At 55.2% G+C, this 16,227-nt stretch overlaps 3 protein-coding genes across 10 annotated transcripts in view; 1 reads left to right on the top strand and 2 right to left on the bottom strand.

The window, feature by feature from the left end:
- The window catches only part of LOC127466586 (uncharacterized), a 31,611-nt gene that overhangs the window by 13,306 nt on the left and 2,078 nt on the right, over nt 1–16,227 (top strand). For 2 of the 7 annotated variants that reach the window (XR_007902789.1, XR_007902788.1), the window contains exon 8: nt 7,330–7,586. The exons of 3 other annotated variants lie outside the window; for them this stretch is intronic. Coding sequence is in view for 1 of the 4 variants with exons in the window: in XM_051777507.1 (XP_051633467.1) it covers nt 7,330–7,378 (49 nt within the window). In the remaining 3 variants the exon portion in view is untranslated. Of the gene's footprint in view, nt 1–7,329; nt 7,908–16,227 lie in introns of all 7 variants that reach the window. 2 more of the 7 variants (XR_007902787.1, XM_051777507.1) reach the window with 2 other exon arrangements.
- LOC127466589 (acrosin-like) lies at nt 222–10,744 on the bottom strand. Its single transcript, XM_051777517.1, has 4 exons — nt 9,764–10,744; nt 2,223–2,482; nt 1,791–1,939; nt 222–688 (listed from the first exon to the last, which is right to left on the bottom strand). Exons 1-4 carry the CDS (start codon nt 9,931–9,933, stop codon nt 413–415), a joined length of 855 nt encoding a protein of 284 aa, XP_051633477.1. The 5' UTR covers nt 9,934–10,744; the 3' UTR covers nt 222–412.
- Nucleotides 7,889–15,717, bottom strand: LOC127466588 (acrosin-like). Of its 2 annotated transcripts, none has more exons than XM_051777516.1 (4): nt 15,430–15,645; nt 14,833–15,092; nt 14,401–14,549; nt 7,889–8,269 (listed from the first exon to the last, which is right to left on the bottom strand). In XM_051777516.1, the coding sequence occupies exons 1-4, from the start codon at nt 15,597–15,599 to the stop codon at nt 7,994–7,996; spliced, it is 855 nt and encodes a 284-aa protein (XP_051633476.1). In that variant the 5' UTR covers nt 15,600–15,645; the 3' UTR covers nt 7,889–7,993. The 2 variants fall into 2 exon arrangements, with proteins under 2 accessions (XP_051633476.1, XP_051633475.1); XM_051777515.1 differs by lacking the exon at nt 7,889–8,269 and adding an exon at nt 13,531–13,931 and having other exon boundaries at nt 15,430–15,717.

Here is a 16,227-nt window from a genome sequence, read left to right as displayed (position 1 = left end):
GACCTGTAAGGCTCTAAACCTGTGTTCCCTTCTGCACTGCACCCCTGGCCTCTCTGAGCAGGCACAATTCCAGCCCCTTGGAGGGACATCTTCCCTTTGCTCCCTTTTGTGCCCTTTCCCTTTGCCTGCCTATGCAGCCTCATTTTGCAGGTGTTGGTCCAGGGAGGCCTGGCCTCGAGGGCACAGGAAACTGAGTGGGACTGCCAACATAGTTAATGGTGAAAACAGGCAACTTTATTTCAACAACAACAACTAAGTCCACATCAGCATTTGTGTGCATGCAGAGGAGGAGCATGGGCAGGACAGAGCAGGCCTTTGGTACTGAGGCTGCCTTTGGATCAGCAGGCATTGTCCCAGAAGGACATGGTTATGGTTCACTACAGCCTGTGCCACAGCCTGTCCATCCTGCTGCTCAAGCCGTTTCTGCCTTTAGGAACTTCAAGAGTTCCTGCAGCAGATTATAGAATTGCAGCATCTTCTCACATATGGATGGACAGGATTGCACTGGTGCTGGAGTAGGTGAGCTCTGGCCAATGTGTTTCATGATCCAGCTGTAGTAGTACTGAGTGGAGACAAAAACTGAAGGCTTTTTGGGTCTGGCACAACCTATTGCCCAGCTGGTCAGGCCAAGTTCCCAGAAGATGTCATCTTTGCCATCTTTGCAGATGAGAGGCCCCCCGCTGTCACCCTGCAGCAAAGCAGATTGGATTAAGGGAGTGTTGGTTGCCCCTGTCAGCACATAGGGCTGGCTCCTTTGCTCTCCCAGCCCCTGGCAGAGCTGGATTCCTGGCAGGGAAAGGCTCTGCTCAAGTGCTGAGGCCTCCAGAACCATGGCTGGGAGCAGGTTACAGGTCTGTAAGGTAGGGCTGTCTGTCCTCTGTGCTCAGTGATCCTGGAAGTGCGGAGAGTGGATGTTCCAGGGTTGGCATCTGGACCTCTACTCTGCCAAGAGCACTAGGCAGGCTCTCTGGGAAGAGTGCCAGGCAGCTGGGACAAGGGGGTGTCCTAGTTAGAACAGCTGGGACCGATTCATCACTGGATGGGTGTAGCCCAAAACTGTGTATTCTATGGTCCTCCATGCCATTTTCCCAGAAACTGTTGTCGGGGAGGGGGGAGGGGGCTGCGAGGTGTGGTGGGGTGTTCCTGTCCTCATACCCTTTTTATGGAATTCCCCGCTCTGAGCATCCTCATACCCTTTTATGGAATTCCCCGCTCTGAGGGAACGACTGACCATTACTGCCTGAACTGGAGAATATGTAAACCTGGAGTTTCAGAACCTTTCCACCACTCCTGGGATCCAGAGGAAGATTACAGCTTACCGCTCTCAACCAGACTGAGACCACCACCCTCAACTGGACTGCAATCACCACTTTTGACCAGACTGCAACAGCTCTCCCACCAGCAGGTTTTTCCCTTCTCCCTTTACTGTGGACTCAAGGGGGGGCCCAAGGAACACCACTTTGTTCATGCCCCAGGGTGCTGGGTTATACATTTGGGTTTTGTGGGTTAAAACCAATTGTTTGTATAATTGTACTTACTGTATTATTTTAATAAATTGTTATTCTGACTTATAATCTCTCCTTTGAGTTGAGTTCATTTCCCCTGCTGGTTAACTCTTAAACCAGCACAGGGGGGAACTGGGCAAGGACCCTTGGAAGGAGAAGGGGAGGGAAGCCCCAGTAGTGGTGGGGCCTCGGGGCTGGGAGGGCAGCTGGCCAGGGAAAGCACACGTGGAACTGTGTTTGGGCAGTGCTGACAGGGGGGCTGAATGACTCGTAGCACGCACCTACCTTGCAGGTGCTCGTGCCACCCTTTTCATACCCAGCACAGATGTTTTCGGGGTGGAGGAGCCCTCCATACCAGTCGCTGCTGTTGCAGAATTGGGAGTCGATGAGGAGCACCTTGGCCTCCTTCAGGACGCTTCCTTTTGAAGCTACAGCTGTGAGCAGAGAAAGGAATGAGCTCCCAGTAGCTCCTTGTCCATTCCCCTGGCCTGTCTGGGGGTGAAGCCCTTCCCTGGGGCTTGGCTCTGTCTCTGGAGAGGCATTGGAGTGCTGTGTCACTGCTGTATGGCTTTGGGAAGTAGGCTCGTCCCATCTCTCCAGAGGCATACATCCCGCAGCCCAACCCTGGTTTTGGCCTCTGCTGTTAGGAAGCCCCACCCATCTCTCCCCAGTGTGCCAAGCTTGCCCTCAGGGCACAGGTCCTTTTGGGAAACTTACTTCTTCCCTCAGTGCGACCAAAGCCGGCAATGTAGCAATTCAGTGGCGACAGTGTCACCGTGGGACCAGGCAGACAAGCGAGCTGAACGGAGGGGGTGCACTCAAAGGGCTGCTCCAGTTCCACCAGGGCGATGTCATTAAGCAGGCGGCCATCATAGAGCTCATGCATCTTCACCTGCTTAATCCGGCGTATTTGTACATGAGGCCCCCACTCAGCAGTACCAGTGATCCCGGCCACCACGGCCCACTCACTGAGGGGACTGGAAGGCAGATGGAGAGAGGGCTGAGAGGGAGCAGAGCCATGTGCTGTGGCAGCCCACCAGTTCCCTGCCTTCTGCTGCCCAAGGCAGAGAGGAAAGCAAAGTTACAGGGGAATGACCACACTAGCATGGCTTAGGCTCCAGAAATGCCAAGTTGGAGGCTGCTAGGAAGCAGGGACATGAGCCCAGCCTTCTCCCTGAGCAGTCTCTCAGCTGGGCTCTCAGTGCCCAGGCATTGGGCATGCTGCAAGGAAATGGGATGGGAGTAGCACGTGGTGTTGGGCACAGAGCACCGGCTGGGGTGTTGAGGATATCCTGGTTCCCTGATCCTCCTTACTTTGTGCGGTTGATGAAGCAGTGGGCAGCTGAGAGGACCCACTGTGGTCTGATGATGGTCCCTCCACAGTTATGAATAGTGTATTTTTCTGTCCGAGCACTCTGGATGCTGACTATCCCGGCCCAGGCCCCAGTTCCTGCTGGGACATTTACGCCACCCACGATGCGCGTCGTGCCGTAGGGTGCAGGCCGGAGCCCGCAGACCTGTCTGTAAGCAGAAGGTCATTACTGTCCTGCTTGAGGGCTTGATGCTGCTCAGGCTGAAGGGCAGCCTGCTTCCCTCCCCACAGGGGAGGGTTGCACAACCAGCAGGGTCAGGGGACCCCGTGGGGGTGTGTGTCTGTCTGCCCCTGTGTCTGCTTCAGCCCTGTAGATGAGTTGTGCCAGCAGTCTGAGTGCAGGCAAGGGGCTGAGGCTCCCACATGGGGTTTGGGAAGCTCTGGTGTAGCCATGGAGACAAGCAGGCACCCTCTGGGTAGCCCCTACAGCTTGCCCAGGCTCCCTCCCCGAGCCTGGGGCCACTTACCCGCACGATGTGCCATCTGCGGCCCCACACAGGGCCAGCAGGATGAGCAGGCGCAGCAAAATCATCGCTACCAGCGACACAAGTCAGCTGCAAGGAGTGAGGACCTGTCTCCTCCAGCACAGCTGCCAACAAGGTACCTGCAGCACTGGAGTTACTGGCAGTGCCCTCAGCCTGGGACTGATGTCACAGAGGGGCTGGTTCCATGATCTGGGCATGGTGGTGGCCTCTGGAGGCAGGGGAAGAGGGATAACGTAGAGTCATAGAATCATAGAAGCAGCTTGGATTGGGAAAGACCTCTGAAATCATCAAGTTTGACCCCTGATCCCACACTGCCGTGGTTGCCAGACCATGGCACTAAGTGCCACATCCAGCCTCATCTGAAAAATCTCCAGGGACAGAGAATCCACCACTTTCCTAGGCAGCCCATTCCAATGCCTGATTACCCTCTCCGTAAAGAATTTCTTCCTAATATCTAACCTAAACTTCCTCTGGCAGTGCTTAAGACCATGCCCTCTTGTCCTACTGCTGGTTGCCTGGGAGAAGAGACCAACCCCCACCTGGCTACACCCTCCTGTCAGGGAGTTGTAGACAGTGATGAGGTCTCCCCTGAGCCTCCTCGTCTCCAGGCTAAACAACCCCAGCTCCCTCAGCCTCTCCTCACAGGACTTGTGCTTGAGTCCCTTCACCAGCCTTGTTGCTCTTCTCTGGACCTGCTCCAGCCCCTCAATGTCCTTCCTGAACTGAGGGGCCCAGAACTGGACACAGCACTCCAGGGGTGGCCTCACCAGCACTGAGTACAGGGGAAGAATCACTTCCCTGGTCCTGTTGGCCACACTGTTCCTGATCCAGGCCAGGATGCCATTGGCCTTCTTGTCCCCCTGGGCACACTCTGGCTCATGTTCAGCTTCCTGTCAATCCAAACTCCCAGGTCCCTTCCTGCCTGGCTGCTCTCCAGCCACCCTGTCCCAGCCTGTAGCACTGCAGGGGGTTGTTGTGGCCAAAGTGCAAGACCCGGCACTTGGCCTTGTTGAACCTCATCCTGTTGGAATCAGTCCAACTGTCCAGCCTGTCCAGGTCCCTCTGCAGAGGCCTCCTGCCTTCCAGCAGATCAACACTACTCCCCCAGCTTGGTGTCATCTGCAAATATGCTATTGGTACACTCAATCTCCTCATCTAAATCATCAATAAAGACATTAAATAGGACTGGGCCCAACACTGATCCCTGGGGGACACCACAAGTGACCGGATCCCAACTGGATGCAGCCCCGTTCCCCACCACTCTCTGGGCCCGGCCCTCCAGCCAGTTCCTAACCCAGCACAGAGTGCCCCTGTCCAAGCCGTGGCTGCAGCTTTTCCAGGAGTGTGCTGTGGGAGACGGTGTCAAAGGCTTTGCTGAAGTCCAGGTAGACACATCCACAGCCTTCCCCTCATCCACCAAGTGGGTCACCTGATCATAAAAGGAGATCAGGTTGGTCAGACAGGACCTGCCCTTCCTAAACCTGTGCTGGCTGGGTCTGATCCCTTGTCCATCCTGTAGGTGCTGTGTGATTGCACTGAGGATGATCTGCTCCATAACCTTGCCAGGCACTGAGGTCAGGCTGACAGGCCTGTAGTTTCCGGGGTCCTCCTTTTAGCCCTTTTTGTGGATTGGCGTGACATTCACCAACTTCCAGTCATCTGGGACCTCCCCAGTGACCCAGGACTGTTGGTAGATGATGGTGAGCGGCTTGGTGAGCTCTTCTGCCAGCTCCCTCATCATCCTTGGGCAGATCCCATCTGATCCCATACCCCTGTGGGGGTCCAAGTGGCTCAGCAGGTTGCTAACTGTTTCCTCCTGGATTACAGGGGGGCTATTCAGCTTCTTATCTCTTTCTACCAGCTCCAGAAGTCAGCTGTCCTCAGCACAACCTGTCTTACTGTTGAAAACTGAGGTAAAGAAGGTGTTAAATACTTCAGCCTTTGCCTCATCTTTGATAACTATGTTCCCCCCATGTCCAATAAAGCATGGAGGTTTTCCTTGCCCCTCCTTTTGCTACTGGTGTATCTGTAGAAAGACTTCTTGTTATCCTTAACAGAAGTGGCAAGATTGAGTTCAAATTGTGCCTTTGTCTTTATAATTTTCTTTCTCCATGACCTAATTACATTCCTAAACTCTTCATGAGTAGCCAGCCCTTTTTTCCATAATTGGTAAGCTCCCTTTTTTACCCTAATTTCCTTCAAATCTCCCTGTTTAGCCAGGCTGGCCATCTTCCCGGCCGGCTTGCCTTTTGGCAGACTGGGACAGCCTGCTCCTGTGCTTTCAAGACTTCCTTCTTGAAGAATGTCCATCCCTACCTGGACCCCTTTGTTTTCAAGGGTTTTTTTCCCAGGGTACGCTCTGAACTAAGTCTTCTGAACAGGCCAAAATCTGCCCTCCGGAAGTCCAGCACAGAGGTTTTATTGATGGCCCTCCTTGCATCCCTGAGTCAGAGCCACAGAACGGTCTGGCTTAAAGGTCCTTTAGTTCCAAGCCCCAGCCATGCGCAGGGACACCTTCCACCAGATCAGGTTGCTCAGAGCCCCTTCCAACCTGGCCTTGAGCAGTTCCAGGGATGGGGCATGCACAGCCTCTCTGGGCAAGCTGTGCCAGTACTCTGCCAACGATGAAAGCTTTTACTCGTCATCGGAAACTGGTCCAGAATTTGTGGCAACAACAACAAAAAGCCATGCACTGGGTTTTTAAAACCACTTTCTGACACTGTTTCCATCTGCCTTGCTTCAGACAAGAAAATTAACTAATCGTTTTAGTTTTGCAAAGAGCTGTTGGAATTTTTTCCGACTACCCATTAATGGGTAGCACTCACCAAAAATGAAAGGGCACTCCCCCCCCCGTTTTTTTCCCAGAGTGGCCGAGGCGGGGAGGAGTGGGGTCGCACGCAGAAGGGCACGGGAGCGGGGAGGGCTTTTTAAAACCGGCCGGCGCTGCACATCTGGGCCTTTTCTTTATGTATCTTCCTGCTCGTCACGCACGGACCTGGCAGCCACCTCTTTTTTCTCTTGTTTAACCCCCGAGAAGGAGCTTTCCCTGCCTGGTACCCCCATCGGGGTTGGTCCCAGGTCCTTGCCGGCCATTGCTCGCACCACTGGGATAAGCCCTGCTGGAGCCCCCGCCGCCGGCCGTTTCGGAGCGAGGTACCTGCCCCCGCCCGCGCCCTGCGCCGGTGCCACATATCCGAGCATCTCCCTGCGAATGCTGCCTGGCCCCACCGCCCGCCGCTGCGGACAGCTGTTTCCTGAGCTGGGGAGCACGGAGCTGCTGCTGAGGACCGTGCCCGTAGCCCCGGCACTGGCGGGAAGCCCCCTAAATTATTGGCCCCCCGGCTGCCATCACTCACGTGGCCGTGAGCGACTGCGGAGCCGCCGGGAACAGCCCGTGGATGGCCCCTGACCGCCACGGGAGAGCCACGGCGATCGCCAATTCGCCAGAGCCTGCTAATGCCTTCCTGCTGCCTGCCGGTGAGCCACCGTACCCCTCGCCTCCCGAAAAGTGCGAGCAGCCCCTGCTTGGGGTGGTTTCTGGTTAAGCGGAGAGGGGAAGTAGGGCTTTGTTTTGAAAGTTTTGGTTACGGTATTGTTCCCTGTTCTGTTTTTTTACATACATATGTATGTTAATAAAGAGCTGCTGCTGTCCTTTTCCAAACCTTTTTGCCTGAAGCCTCTTAATTACAAAGTCATAATAACTTAGAAGGAGGAGTTTGGTTTTTTTCCTTAACCTGCCATCCCTAGCAAACATTTTTGCCTTGTTAACCTAAACAACTAGCAAATGTTTCTAGTCTCTAGGCTCTAGGCCTAAGGTTTTTTAGGTGGTGTTTACAACGTAACTATGAACACCTCTAATTAAACATTCTTTTCCTTTAAGGGAAGAAACTGGAGCCCCTTCAGGGTTAAGCCTGCTTATTTAGTTGCTTCCATTTGACTGCTGAACAGCTTCCCCCTTTTTCCCCAGGTACAGCAGAGCCTGGCTGTTGGACTGTCATTTCAATTACAGCCAATAAGCTGCTCTCCTTGATGACCAAGGAGAGTTCTCTGAGCTTTCCTTTGATGAAGTTAAAGGAAGACCAAGGAGCTGGAAGGTTCCTGCCCAGACATCCCGAGTCCAGTTTCCAGTTCCCTGGTGTGCTGTACACACATCCACACACAGAGGCATCCCACCGGTCAGCAGCCTAAGACACTGTGCATTTCCAGCTGCTGGCCCCAAGACCTGTAAGGCTCTAAACCTGTGTTCCCTTCTGCACTGCACCCCTGGTCTCTCTGAGCAGGCATGGTTCCAGCCCCTTGGAGGGACATCTTCCCTTTGCTCCCTTTTGTGCCCTTTCCCTTTGCCTGCCTGTGCAGCCTCATTTTGCAGGTGTCGGCCCAGGGAGGCCTGGCCTCGAGGGCACAGGAGACTGAGTGGGACTGCCAACACGGTTAATGGTGAAAACAGGCAACTTTATTTCAACAACAACAACTAAGTCCACATCAGCATTTGTGTGCATGCAGAGGAGGAGCATGGGCAGGACAGAGCAGGCCTTTGGTACTGAGGTTGCCTTTGGATCAGCAGGCATTGTCCCAGAAGGACATGGTTATGGTTCACTACAGCCTGTGCCACAGCCTGTCCATCCTGCTGCTCAAGCCGGTTTTGCCTTTAGGAACTTCAAGAGCTCCTGCAGCAGATCAAAGAATTGCAGCAGCTTCTTACGTGGGAACGGACAGGATTGCACTGGTGCTGGAGTAGCTAAGCTCTGGCCAATTTGTTTCATGATCCAGCTGTAGTAGTACTGAGTGGAGACAAAAACTGAAGGCTTTTTGGGTCTGGCACAACCAATTGCCCAGCTGGTCAGACCAACTTCCCAGAAGATGTCATCTTTGCTATCTTTGCAGATGAGAGGCCCCCCGCTGTCACCCTGCAGCAAAGCAGATTGGATTAAGGGAGTGTTGGTTGCCCCTGTCAGCACATAGGGCTGGCTCCTTTGCTCTCCCAGCCCCTGGCAGAGCTGGATTCCTGGCAGGGAAAGGCTCTGCTCAAGTGCTGAGGCCTCCAGAACCATGGCTGGGAGCAGGTTACAGGTCTGTAAGGTAGGGCTGTCTGTCCTCTGTGCTCAGTGATCCTGGAAGTGCGGAGAGTGGATGTTCCAGGGTTGGCATCTGGACCTCTGCGCTGCCAAGAGCACTAGGCAGGCTCTCTGGGAAGAGTGCCAGGCAGCTGGGACAAGGGGGGAACTGGGCAAGGACCCTTGGAAGGAGAAGGGGAGGGAAGCCCCAGTAGTGGTGGGGCCTCAGGGCTGGGAGGGCAGCTGGCCAGGGAAAGCACACGCGGAACTGTGTTTGGGAAGTGCTGACAGGGGGGCTGAATGACTCGTAGCACGCTCCTACCTGGCAGGTGTTCGTGCCACCCTTTGCGTGCCCAGCACACACGTTGTCGTCTTGGATCCTCCCTCCATACCAGTCAGTGCTGTTGCAGAGTTGGGTGTCGATGAGGTGCACATTGGTCTCCTTGAGGACACTTGCTTGTGCTACAGCTGTGAGCAGAGAAAGGAATGAGCTCCCAGCAGCTCCTTGTCTATTCCCCTGGCCTGTCTGGGGGTGAAGCCCTTCCCTGGGGCTTGGCTCTGTCTCTGGAGAGGCATTGGAGTGCTGTGTCACTGCTGTATGGCTTTGGGAAGTAGGCTCGTCCCATCTCTCCAGAGGCATACATCCCGCAGCCCAACTCTGGTTTTGGCCTCTGCTGTCAGGAAGCCCCACCCATCTCTCCCCAGTGTGCCAAGCTTGCCCTCAGGGCACAGGTCCTTTTGGGAACTTACTTTTAGCCTCAGTGGCACCCCAGCCAGCAACATAGCAGTTCAGAGGCGCCACTTTCACTGTGGGACCAGGCAGACAAGCGAGCTGAACGGAGGGGTTGCACTCAAAAGGCTTCGTCAATTCCACCACGGCGATGTCATGACGCATACGGCCATCGTATTCCTCGTGTATCTTCACCTGCTTAATCCGGCGTATTTGTACCTCAGGCCCCGAGTCAGCAGTTGTTGTGAGCCCGGCCACCACGCCCCACTTGCTGAGGGGACTGGAAGGCAGACAGAGAGAGGGCTGAGAGGGAGCAGAGCCATGTGCTGTAGCAGCCCACCAGTTCCCTGCCTGCTGCTGCCCAAGGCAGAGAGGAAAGCAAAGTTACAGGGGGGTGACCGCACTAGCATGGCTTAGGCTCCAGAAATGCCAAGCTGGAGGCTGCTAGGAAGCAGGGACACGAGCCCAGCCTTCTCCCTGAGCAGTCTCTCAGCTGGGCTCGCAGTGCCCAGGCACTGGGCATGCTGCAAGGAAATGGGATGGGAGTGGCATGTGGTGTTGGGCACAGAGCACCGGCTGGGGTGTTGAGGATATCCCGGTTCACTGGTCTTCCTTACTTTCTGCGGTTGATGAAGCAGTGGGCAGCTGAGAGGACCCACTGTGGTCTGATGATGGTCCCTCCACAGTGATGCCTAAAAAATTTTCCTGTCCGAAGACTCTGGACGCTGACTATCCCGGCCCAGGCCCCTTTTCCTGCTGGGACATTTACGCCACCCACGATGCGCATCGTGCTGTAGGGTGCAGGCCGGAGCCCACAGACCTGTCTGTAAGCAGAAGGTCATTACTGTCCTGCTTGAGGGCTTGATGCTGCTCAGGCTGAAGGGCAGCCTGCTTCCCTCCCCACAGGGGAGGGTTGCACAACCAGCAGGGCCAGGGGACCCCGTGGGGGTGTGTGTCTGTCTGCCCCTGTGTCTGCTTCAGCCCTGTAGATGAGTTGTGCCAGCAGTCTGAGTGCAGGCAAGGGGCTGAGGCTCCCACATGGGGTTTGGGAAGCTCTGGTGTAGCCATGGAGACAAGCAGGCACCCTCTGGGTAGCCCCTGCAGCTTGCCCAGGCTCCCTCCCCGAGCCTGGGGCCACTTACCCGCACGATGTGCCATCTGCGGCCCCACACAGGGCCAGCAGGATGAGCAGGCGCAGCAAAATCATCGCTGCCAGCGACACAAGTCAGCTGCAAGGAGTGAGGGCCTGTCTCCTCCAGCACAGCTGCCAACAAGGTGCCTGCAGCACTGGAGTTGCCGGCAGTGCCCTCAGCCTGGGGCTGATGTCACAGAGGGGCTGGTTCCATGATCTGGCATGGTGGTGGCCTCTGGAGGCAGGGGAAGAGGGATAACGTAGAGTCATAGAATCATAGAAGCAGCTTGGATTGGGAAAGACCTCTGAAATCATCAAGTTTGACCCCTGATCCCACACTGCCGTGGTTGCCAGACCATGGCACTAAGTGCCACATCCAGCCTCATCTGAAAAATCTCCAGGGACAGAGAATCCACCACTTTCCTAGGCAGCCCATTCCAATGCCTGATTACCCTCTCCATAAAGAATTTCTTCCTAATATCTAACCTAAACTTCCTCTGGCAGAGCTTAAGACCGTGCCCTCTTGTCCTACTGCTGGGGAGAAGAGACCAACCCCCACCTGGCTACAACCTCCTGCCAGGGAGTTGTAGAGAGTGAGGAGGTCTCCCCTGAGCCTCCTCGTCTCCAGGCTAAACAACCCCAGCTCCCTCAGCCTCTCCTCACAGGACTTGTGCTCGAGTCCCTTCACCAGCCTTGTTGCTCTTCTCTGGACCTGCTCCAGTCCCTCAATGTCCTTCCTGAACTGAGGGGCCCAGAACTGGACACAGCACTCCAGGTGTGGCCTCACCAGCACTGAGTACAGGGGAAGAACCACTTCCCTGGTCCTGTTGGCCACACTGTTCCTGATCCAGGCCAGGATCCAATGGCCTTCTTGGCCCCCTGGGCACACTCTGGCTCCTGTTCAGCTTCCTGTCAATCCAAACTCCCAGGTCCCTTCCTGCCTGGCTGCTCTCCAGCCACTCTGTCCCAGCCTGTAGCACTGCAGGGGGTTGTTGTGGCCAAAGTGCAGGACCTGGCACTTGGCCTTGTTGAACCTCATCCCACTGGAATCAGACCAACTCTCCAGCCTGTCCAGATCCTTCTGAAGAGCCATCCTGCCTTCCAGCAGATCAACACTACTCCCCCAGCTTGGTGTCATCTGCAAATATGCTATTGGTACACTCAATCTCCTCATCTAAATCATCAATAAAGATATTAAAGGGAACTGGGCCCAACACTGATCCCTGGGGGACACCACAAGTGACCAGATCCCAACTGGATGCAGCCCCGTTCCCCACCACTCTCTGGGCCCGGCCCTCCAGCCAGTTCCTAACCCAGCACAGAGTGCCCCTGTCCAAGCCGTGGCTGCAGCTTTTCCAGGAGTGTGCTGTGGGAGACGGTGTCAAAGGCTTTGCTGAAGTCCAGGTAGACACATCCACAGCCTTCCCCTCATCCACCACGTGGGTCACCTGATCATAAAAGGAGATCAGGTTGGTCAGACAGGACCTGCCCTTCCTAAACCTGTGCTGGCTGGGTCTGATCCCTTGTCCATCCTGTAGGTGCTGTGTGATTGCACTGAGGATGATCTGCTCCATAACCTTGCCAGGCACTGAGGTCAGGCTGACAGGCCTGTAGTTTCCCGGGTCCTCCTTTTAGCCCTTTTTGTGGATTGGCGTGACATTCACCAACTTCCAGTCATCTGGGACCTCCCCAGTGACCCAGGAGTGTTGGTAGATGATGGTGAGTGGCTTGGCGAGCTCTTCTGCCAGCTCCCTCATCATCCTTGGGCAGATCCCATCTGATCCCATACACCTGTGGGGGTCCAAGTGGCTCAGCAGGTTGCTAACTGTTTCCTCCTGGATTACAGGGGGGCTATTCAGCTTCTTATCTCTTTCTACCAGCTCCAGAAGTCAGCTGTCCTCAGGACAACCTGTCTTACTGTTGAAAACTGAGGTAAAGAAGGTGTTAAATACTTCAGCCTTTGCCTCATCTTTGATAACTATGTTCCCCCCATGTCCAATAAAGCATGGAGGTTTTCCTTGCCCTTCCTTTTGCTACTGGTGTATCTGTAGAAAGACTTCTTGTTATCCTTAACAGAAGTGGCAAGATTGAGTTCAAATTGTGCCTTTGTCTTTATAATTTTCTTTCTCCATGACCTAATTACATTCCTAAACTCTTCATGAGTAGCCAGCCCTTTTTTCCATAATTGGTAAGCTCCCTTTTTTACCCTAATTTCCTTCAAATCTCCCTGTTTAGCCAGGCTGGCCATCTTCCCGGCCGGCTTGCCTTTTGGCAGACTGGGACAGCCTGCTCCTGTGCTTTTAAGACTTCCTTCTTGAAGAATGTCCATCCCTACCTGGACCCCTTTGTTTTCAAGGGTTTTTTTCCCAGGGTACGCTCTGAACTAAGTCTTCTGAATAGGCCAAAATCTGCCCTCCGGAAGTCCAGCACAGAGGTTTTATTGATGGCCCTCCTTGCATCCCTGAGTCAGAGCCACAGAACGGTCTGGCTTGGGAAGGACCTTAAAGGTCCTTTAGTTCCAAGCCCCAGCCATGCGCAGGGACACCTTCCATCAGATCAGGTTGCTCAGAGCCCCTTCCAACCTGGCCTTGAGCAGTTCCAGGGATGGGGCATGCACAGCCTCTCTGGGCAAGCTGTGCCAGTACTCTGCCAACGATGAAAGCTTTTACGCGTCATCGGAAACTGGTCCAGAATTTGTGGCAACAACAACAAAAAGCCATGCACTGGGTTTTTAGAACCACTTTCTGACACTGTTTCCATCTGCCTTGCTTCAGACAAGAAAATTAACTAATTGTTTTAGTTTTGCAAAGACCTGTTGGAATTTTTTCCGACTACCCATTAATGTGTAGCACTCACCAAAAATGAAAGGGCACTCCCCCCCCGTTTTTTTCCCAGAGTGGCCGAGGCGGGGAGGAGTGGGGTCGCACGCATCCCGAGTCCAGTTTCCAGTTCCCTGGTGTGCTGTACACACATCCACACACAGAGGCATCCCACCGGTCAGCAGCCTAAGACACTGTGCATTTCCAGCTGCTGGCCCCAAGACCTGTAAGGCCCTAAACCTGTGTTCCCTTCTGCACTGCACCCCTGGTCTCTCTGAGCAGGCACAATTCCAGCCCCTTGGAGGGACATCTTCCCTTTGCTCCCTTTTGTGCCCTTTCCCTTTGCCTGCCTGTGCAGCCTCATTTTGCAGGTGTCGGCCTAGGGAGGCCTGGCCTCGAGGGCACAGGAGACTGAGTGGAACTGCCAACATGGTTAATGGTGAAAACAGGCAACTTTATTTCAACAACAACAACTAAGTCCACATCAGCATTTGTGTGCATGCAGAGGAGGAGCGTGGGCTCACTAAAGCCTGCACCACAGCCTGTCCATCCTGCTGCTCAAGCCGGTTTTGCCTTTAGGAACTTCAAGAGCTCCTGCAGCAGATCAAAAAATTGCAGCAGCTTCTTACGTGGGAATGGACAGGATTGCACTGGTGCTGGAATAGCTGAGCTCTGGCCAATGTGTTTCATGATCCAGCTGTAGTAGTACTGAGTGGAGACAAAAACTGTAGGCTTTTTGGGTCTGGCACAACCGATTGCCCAGCTGGTCAGACCAACTTCCCAGAAGATGTCAGCTTTGCTATCTTTGCAGATGAGAGGCCCCCCGCTGTCACCCTGCAGCAAAGCAGAGAGGATTAAGGGAGTGTTGGTTGCCTCTGTCAGCACATAGGGCTGGTTCCTTTGCTCTCCCAGCCCCTGGCAGAGCTGGATTCCTGGCAGGGAAAGGCTCTGCTCAGGTGCTGAGGCCTCCAGAACCATGGCTGGGAGCAGGTTACAGGTCTGTAAGGTAGGGTTCTCTGTCCTCTGTGCTCAGTGATCCTGGAAGTGCGGAGAGTGGATGTTCCAGGGTTGGCATTTGGACCTCTGTGCTGCCAAGAGCACTAGGCAGGCTCTCTGGGAAGAGTGCCAGGCAGCTGGGACAAGGGGGGAACTGGGCAAGGACCCTTGGAAGGAGAAGGGGAGGGAAGCCCCAGTGTTGGTGGGGCCTCGGGGCTGGGAGGGCAGCTGGCCAGGGAAAGCACACGCGGAACTGTGTTTGGGAAGTGCTGACAGGGGGGCTGAATGACTCGTAGCACGCTCCTACCTGGCAGGTGTTCGTGCCACCCTTTGCGTGCCCAGCACACACGTTGTCGTCTGCAACTATCCCTCCATACCAGTCAGTGCTGTTGCAGAGCTGGGTGTCAATGAGGTGCACCTTGGTCTCCTTCAAGGGTCTTGCTGGTGAAGTTACAGCTGTGAGCAGAGAAAGGAATGAGTTCCCAGCAGCTCTTTGTCTATTCCCCTGGCCTGTCTGGGGGTGAAGCCCTTCCCTGGGGCTTGGCTCTGTCTCTGGAGAGGCATTGGAGTGCTGTGTCACTGCTGTATGGCTTTGGGAAGTAGGCTCGTCCCATCTCTCCAGAGGCATACATCCCGCAGCCCAACCCTGGTTTTGGCCTCTGCTGTTAGGAAGCCCCACCCATCTCTCCCCAGTGTGCCAAGCTTGCCCTCAGGGCACAGGTCCTTTTGGGAAACTTACTTTTAGCCTCAGTGTCACCCCAGCCAGCAGCATAGCAGTTCAGAGGCGCCACTTTCACTGTGGGACCAGGCAGACAAGCGAGCTGAACGGAGGGGTTGCACTCAAAGGGCTTCGTCAATTCCACCAGGGCAATATCATGACGCAGGGCACCATCGTAGAGCTCGTGCATCTTCACCTGCTTGATCCGGCGTATTTGTATATGAGGCCCCGACTCATCAGTTGATGTGAGCCCGGCCAGCACGCCCCACTCGCTGAGAGGACTGGAAGGCAGACAGAGAGAGGGCTGAGAGGGAGCAGAGCCATGTGCTGTGGCAGCCCACCAGTTCCCTGCCTGCTGCTGCCCAAGGCAGAGAGGAAAGCAAAGTTACAGGGGGGTGACCGCACTAGCATGGCTTAGGCTCCAGAAATGCCAAGCTGGAGGCTGCTAGGAAGCAGGGACACGAGCCCAGCCTTCTCCCTGAGCAGTCTCTCAGCTGGGCTCGTGGTGCCCAGGCATTGGGCATGCTGCAAGGAAATGGGATGGGAGTGGCATGTGGTGTTGGGCACAGAGCACCGGCTGGGGTGTTGAGGATATCCCGGTTCCCTGATCCTCCTTACTTTGTGCGGTTGATGAAGCAGTGGGCAGCTGAGAGGACCCACTGTGGTCTGATGATGGTCCCTCCACAGTTATGACTAAACAATGTTTCTGTCCGAAGACTCTGGATGCTGACTATGCCGGCCCAGGCCCCTCTTCCTGGCCGGACAGTTACGCCACCCACGATGCGCATCGTGCTGTAGGGTGCAGGCCGGAGCCCACAGACCTGTCTGTAAGCAGAAGGTCATTACTGTCCTGCTTGAGGGCTTGATGCTGCTCAGGCTGAAGGGCAGCCTGCTTCCCTCCCCACAGGGGAGGGTTGCACAACCAGCAGGGCCAGGGGACCCCGTGGGGGTGTGTGTCTGTCTGCCCCTGTGTCTGCTTCAGCCCTGTAGATGAGTTGTGTCAGCAGTCTGAGTGCGGGCAAGGGGCTGAGGCTCCCACATGGGGTTTGGGAAGCTCTGGTGTAGCCACGGAGACAAGCAGGCACCCTCTGGGTAGCCCCTGCAGCTTGCCCAGGCTCCCTCCCCGAGCCTGGGGCCACTTACCCGCACGATGTGCCATCTGCGGCCCCACACAGGGCCAGCAGGATGAGCAGGCGCAGCAAAATCATCGCTACCAGCGACACAAGTCAGCTGCAAGGAGTGAGGGCCTGTCTCCTCCAGCACAGCTACCAACAAAGTGTCCGCAGCACTGGAGTTACTGTCAGTGCCCTCAGCCTGGGGCTGATGTCACAGAGGGGCTGGTTCCATGATCTGGGCATGGTGGTGGCCTCTGGAGGCAGGGGAAGAGGGGTAACGTAGAGTCATAGAGCCATGGAA

Source organism: Manacus candei, unplaced genomic scaffold (assembly GCF_025592945.1).
Source record: "Manacus candei isolate 608988 ecotype Guabito, Panama unplaced genomic scaffold, ASM2559294v1 h1tg000010l, whole genome shotgun sequence".
In the NCBI taxonomy this organism is placed as follows: domain Eukaryota; kingdom Metazoa; phylum Chordata; class Aves; order Passeriformes; family Pipridae; genus Manacus; species Manacus candei.
The sequence above is the reverse complement of the archived record's forward strand: the minus strand, read 5'-3'. Positions and strand labels throughout refer to the sequence as shown.

Excerpts from the sequence above, each read along its gene's own strand:
- LOC127466589 (XM_051777517.1), bottom strand. The coding sequence starts at position 9,933 with ATGCGCATCGTGGGTGGCGTAAATGTCCCAGCAGGAAAAGGGGCCTGG. Across the intron at positions 2,483-9,763 it reads TGCTTCATCAACCGCAGAAA|TCCCCTCAGTGAGTGGGCCG; the intron begins GTAAGGAAGACC and ends TCTGCCTTCCAG. Across the intron at positions 1,940-2,222 it reads TGGTCGCACTGAGGGAAGAA|CTGTAGCTTCAAAAGGAAGC; the intron begins GTAAGTTTCCCA and ends CTCTGCTCACAG.
- LOC127466588 (XM_051777515.1), bottom strand. The coding sequence starts at position 15,599 with ATGCGCATCGTGGGTGGCGTAACTGTCCGGCCAGGAAGAGGGGCCTGG. Across the intron at positions 15,093-15,429 it reads TGCTTCATCAACCGCACAAA|TCCTCTCAGCGAGTGGGGCG; the intron begins GTAAGGAGGATC and ends TCTGCCTTCCAG. Across the intron at positions 14,550-14,832 it reads GGGTGACACTGAGGCTAAAA|CTGTAACTTCACCAGCAAGA; the intron begins GTAAGTTTCCCA and ends CTCTGCTCACAG.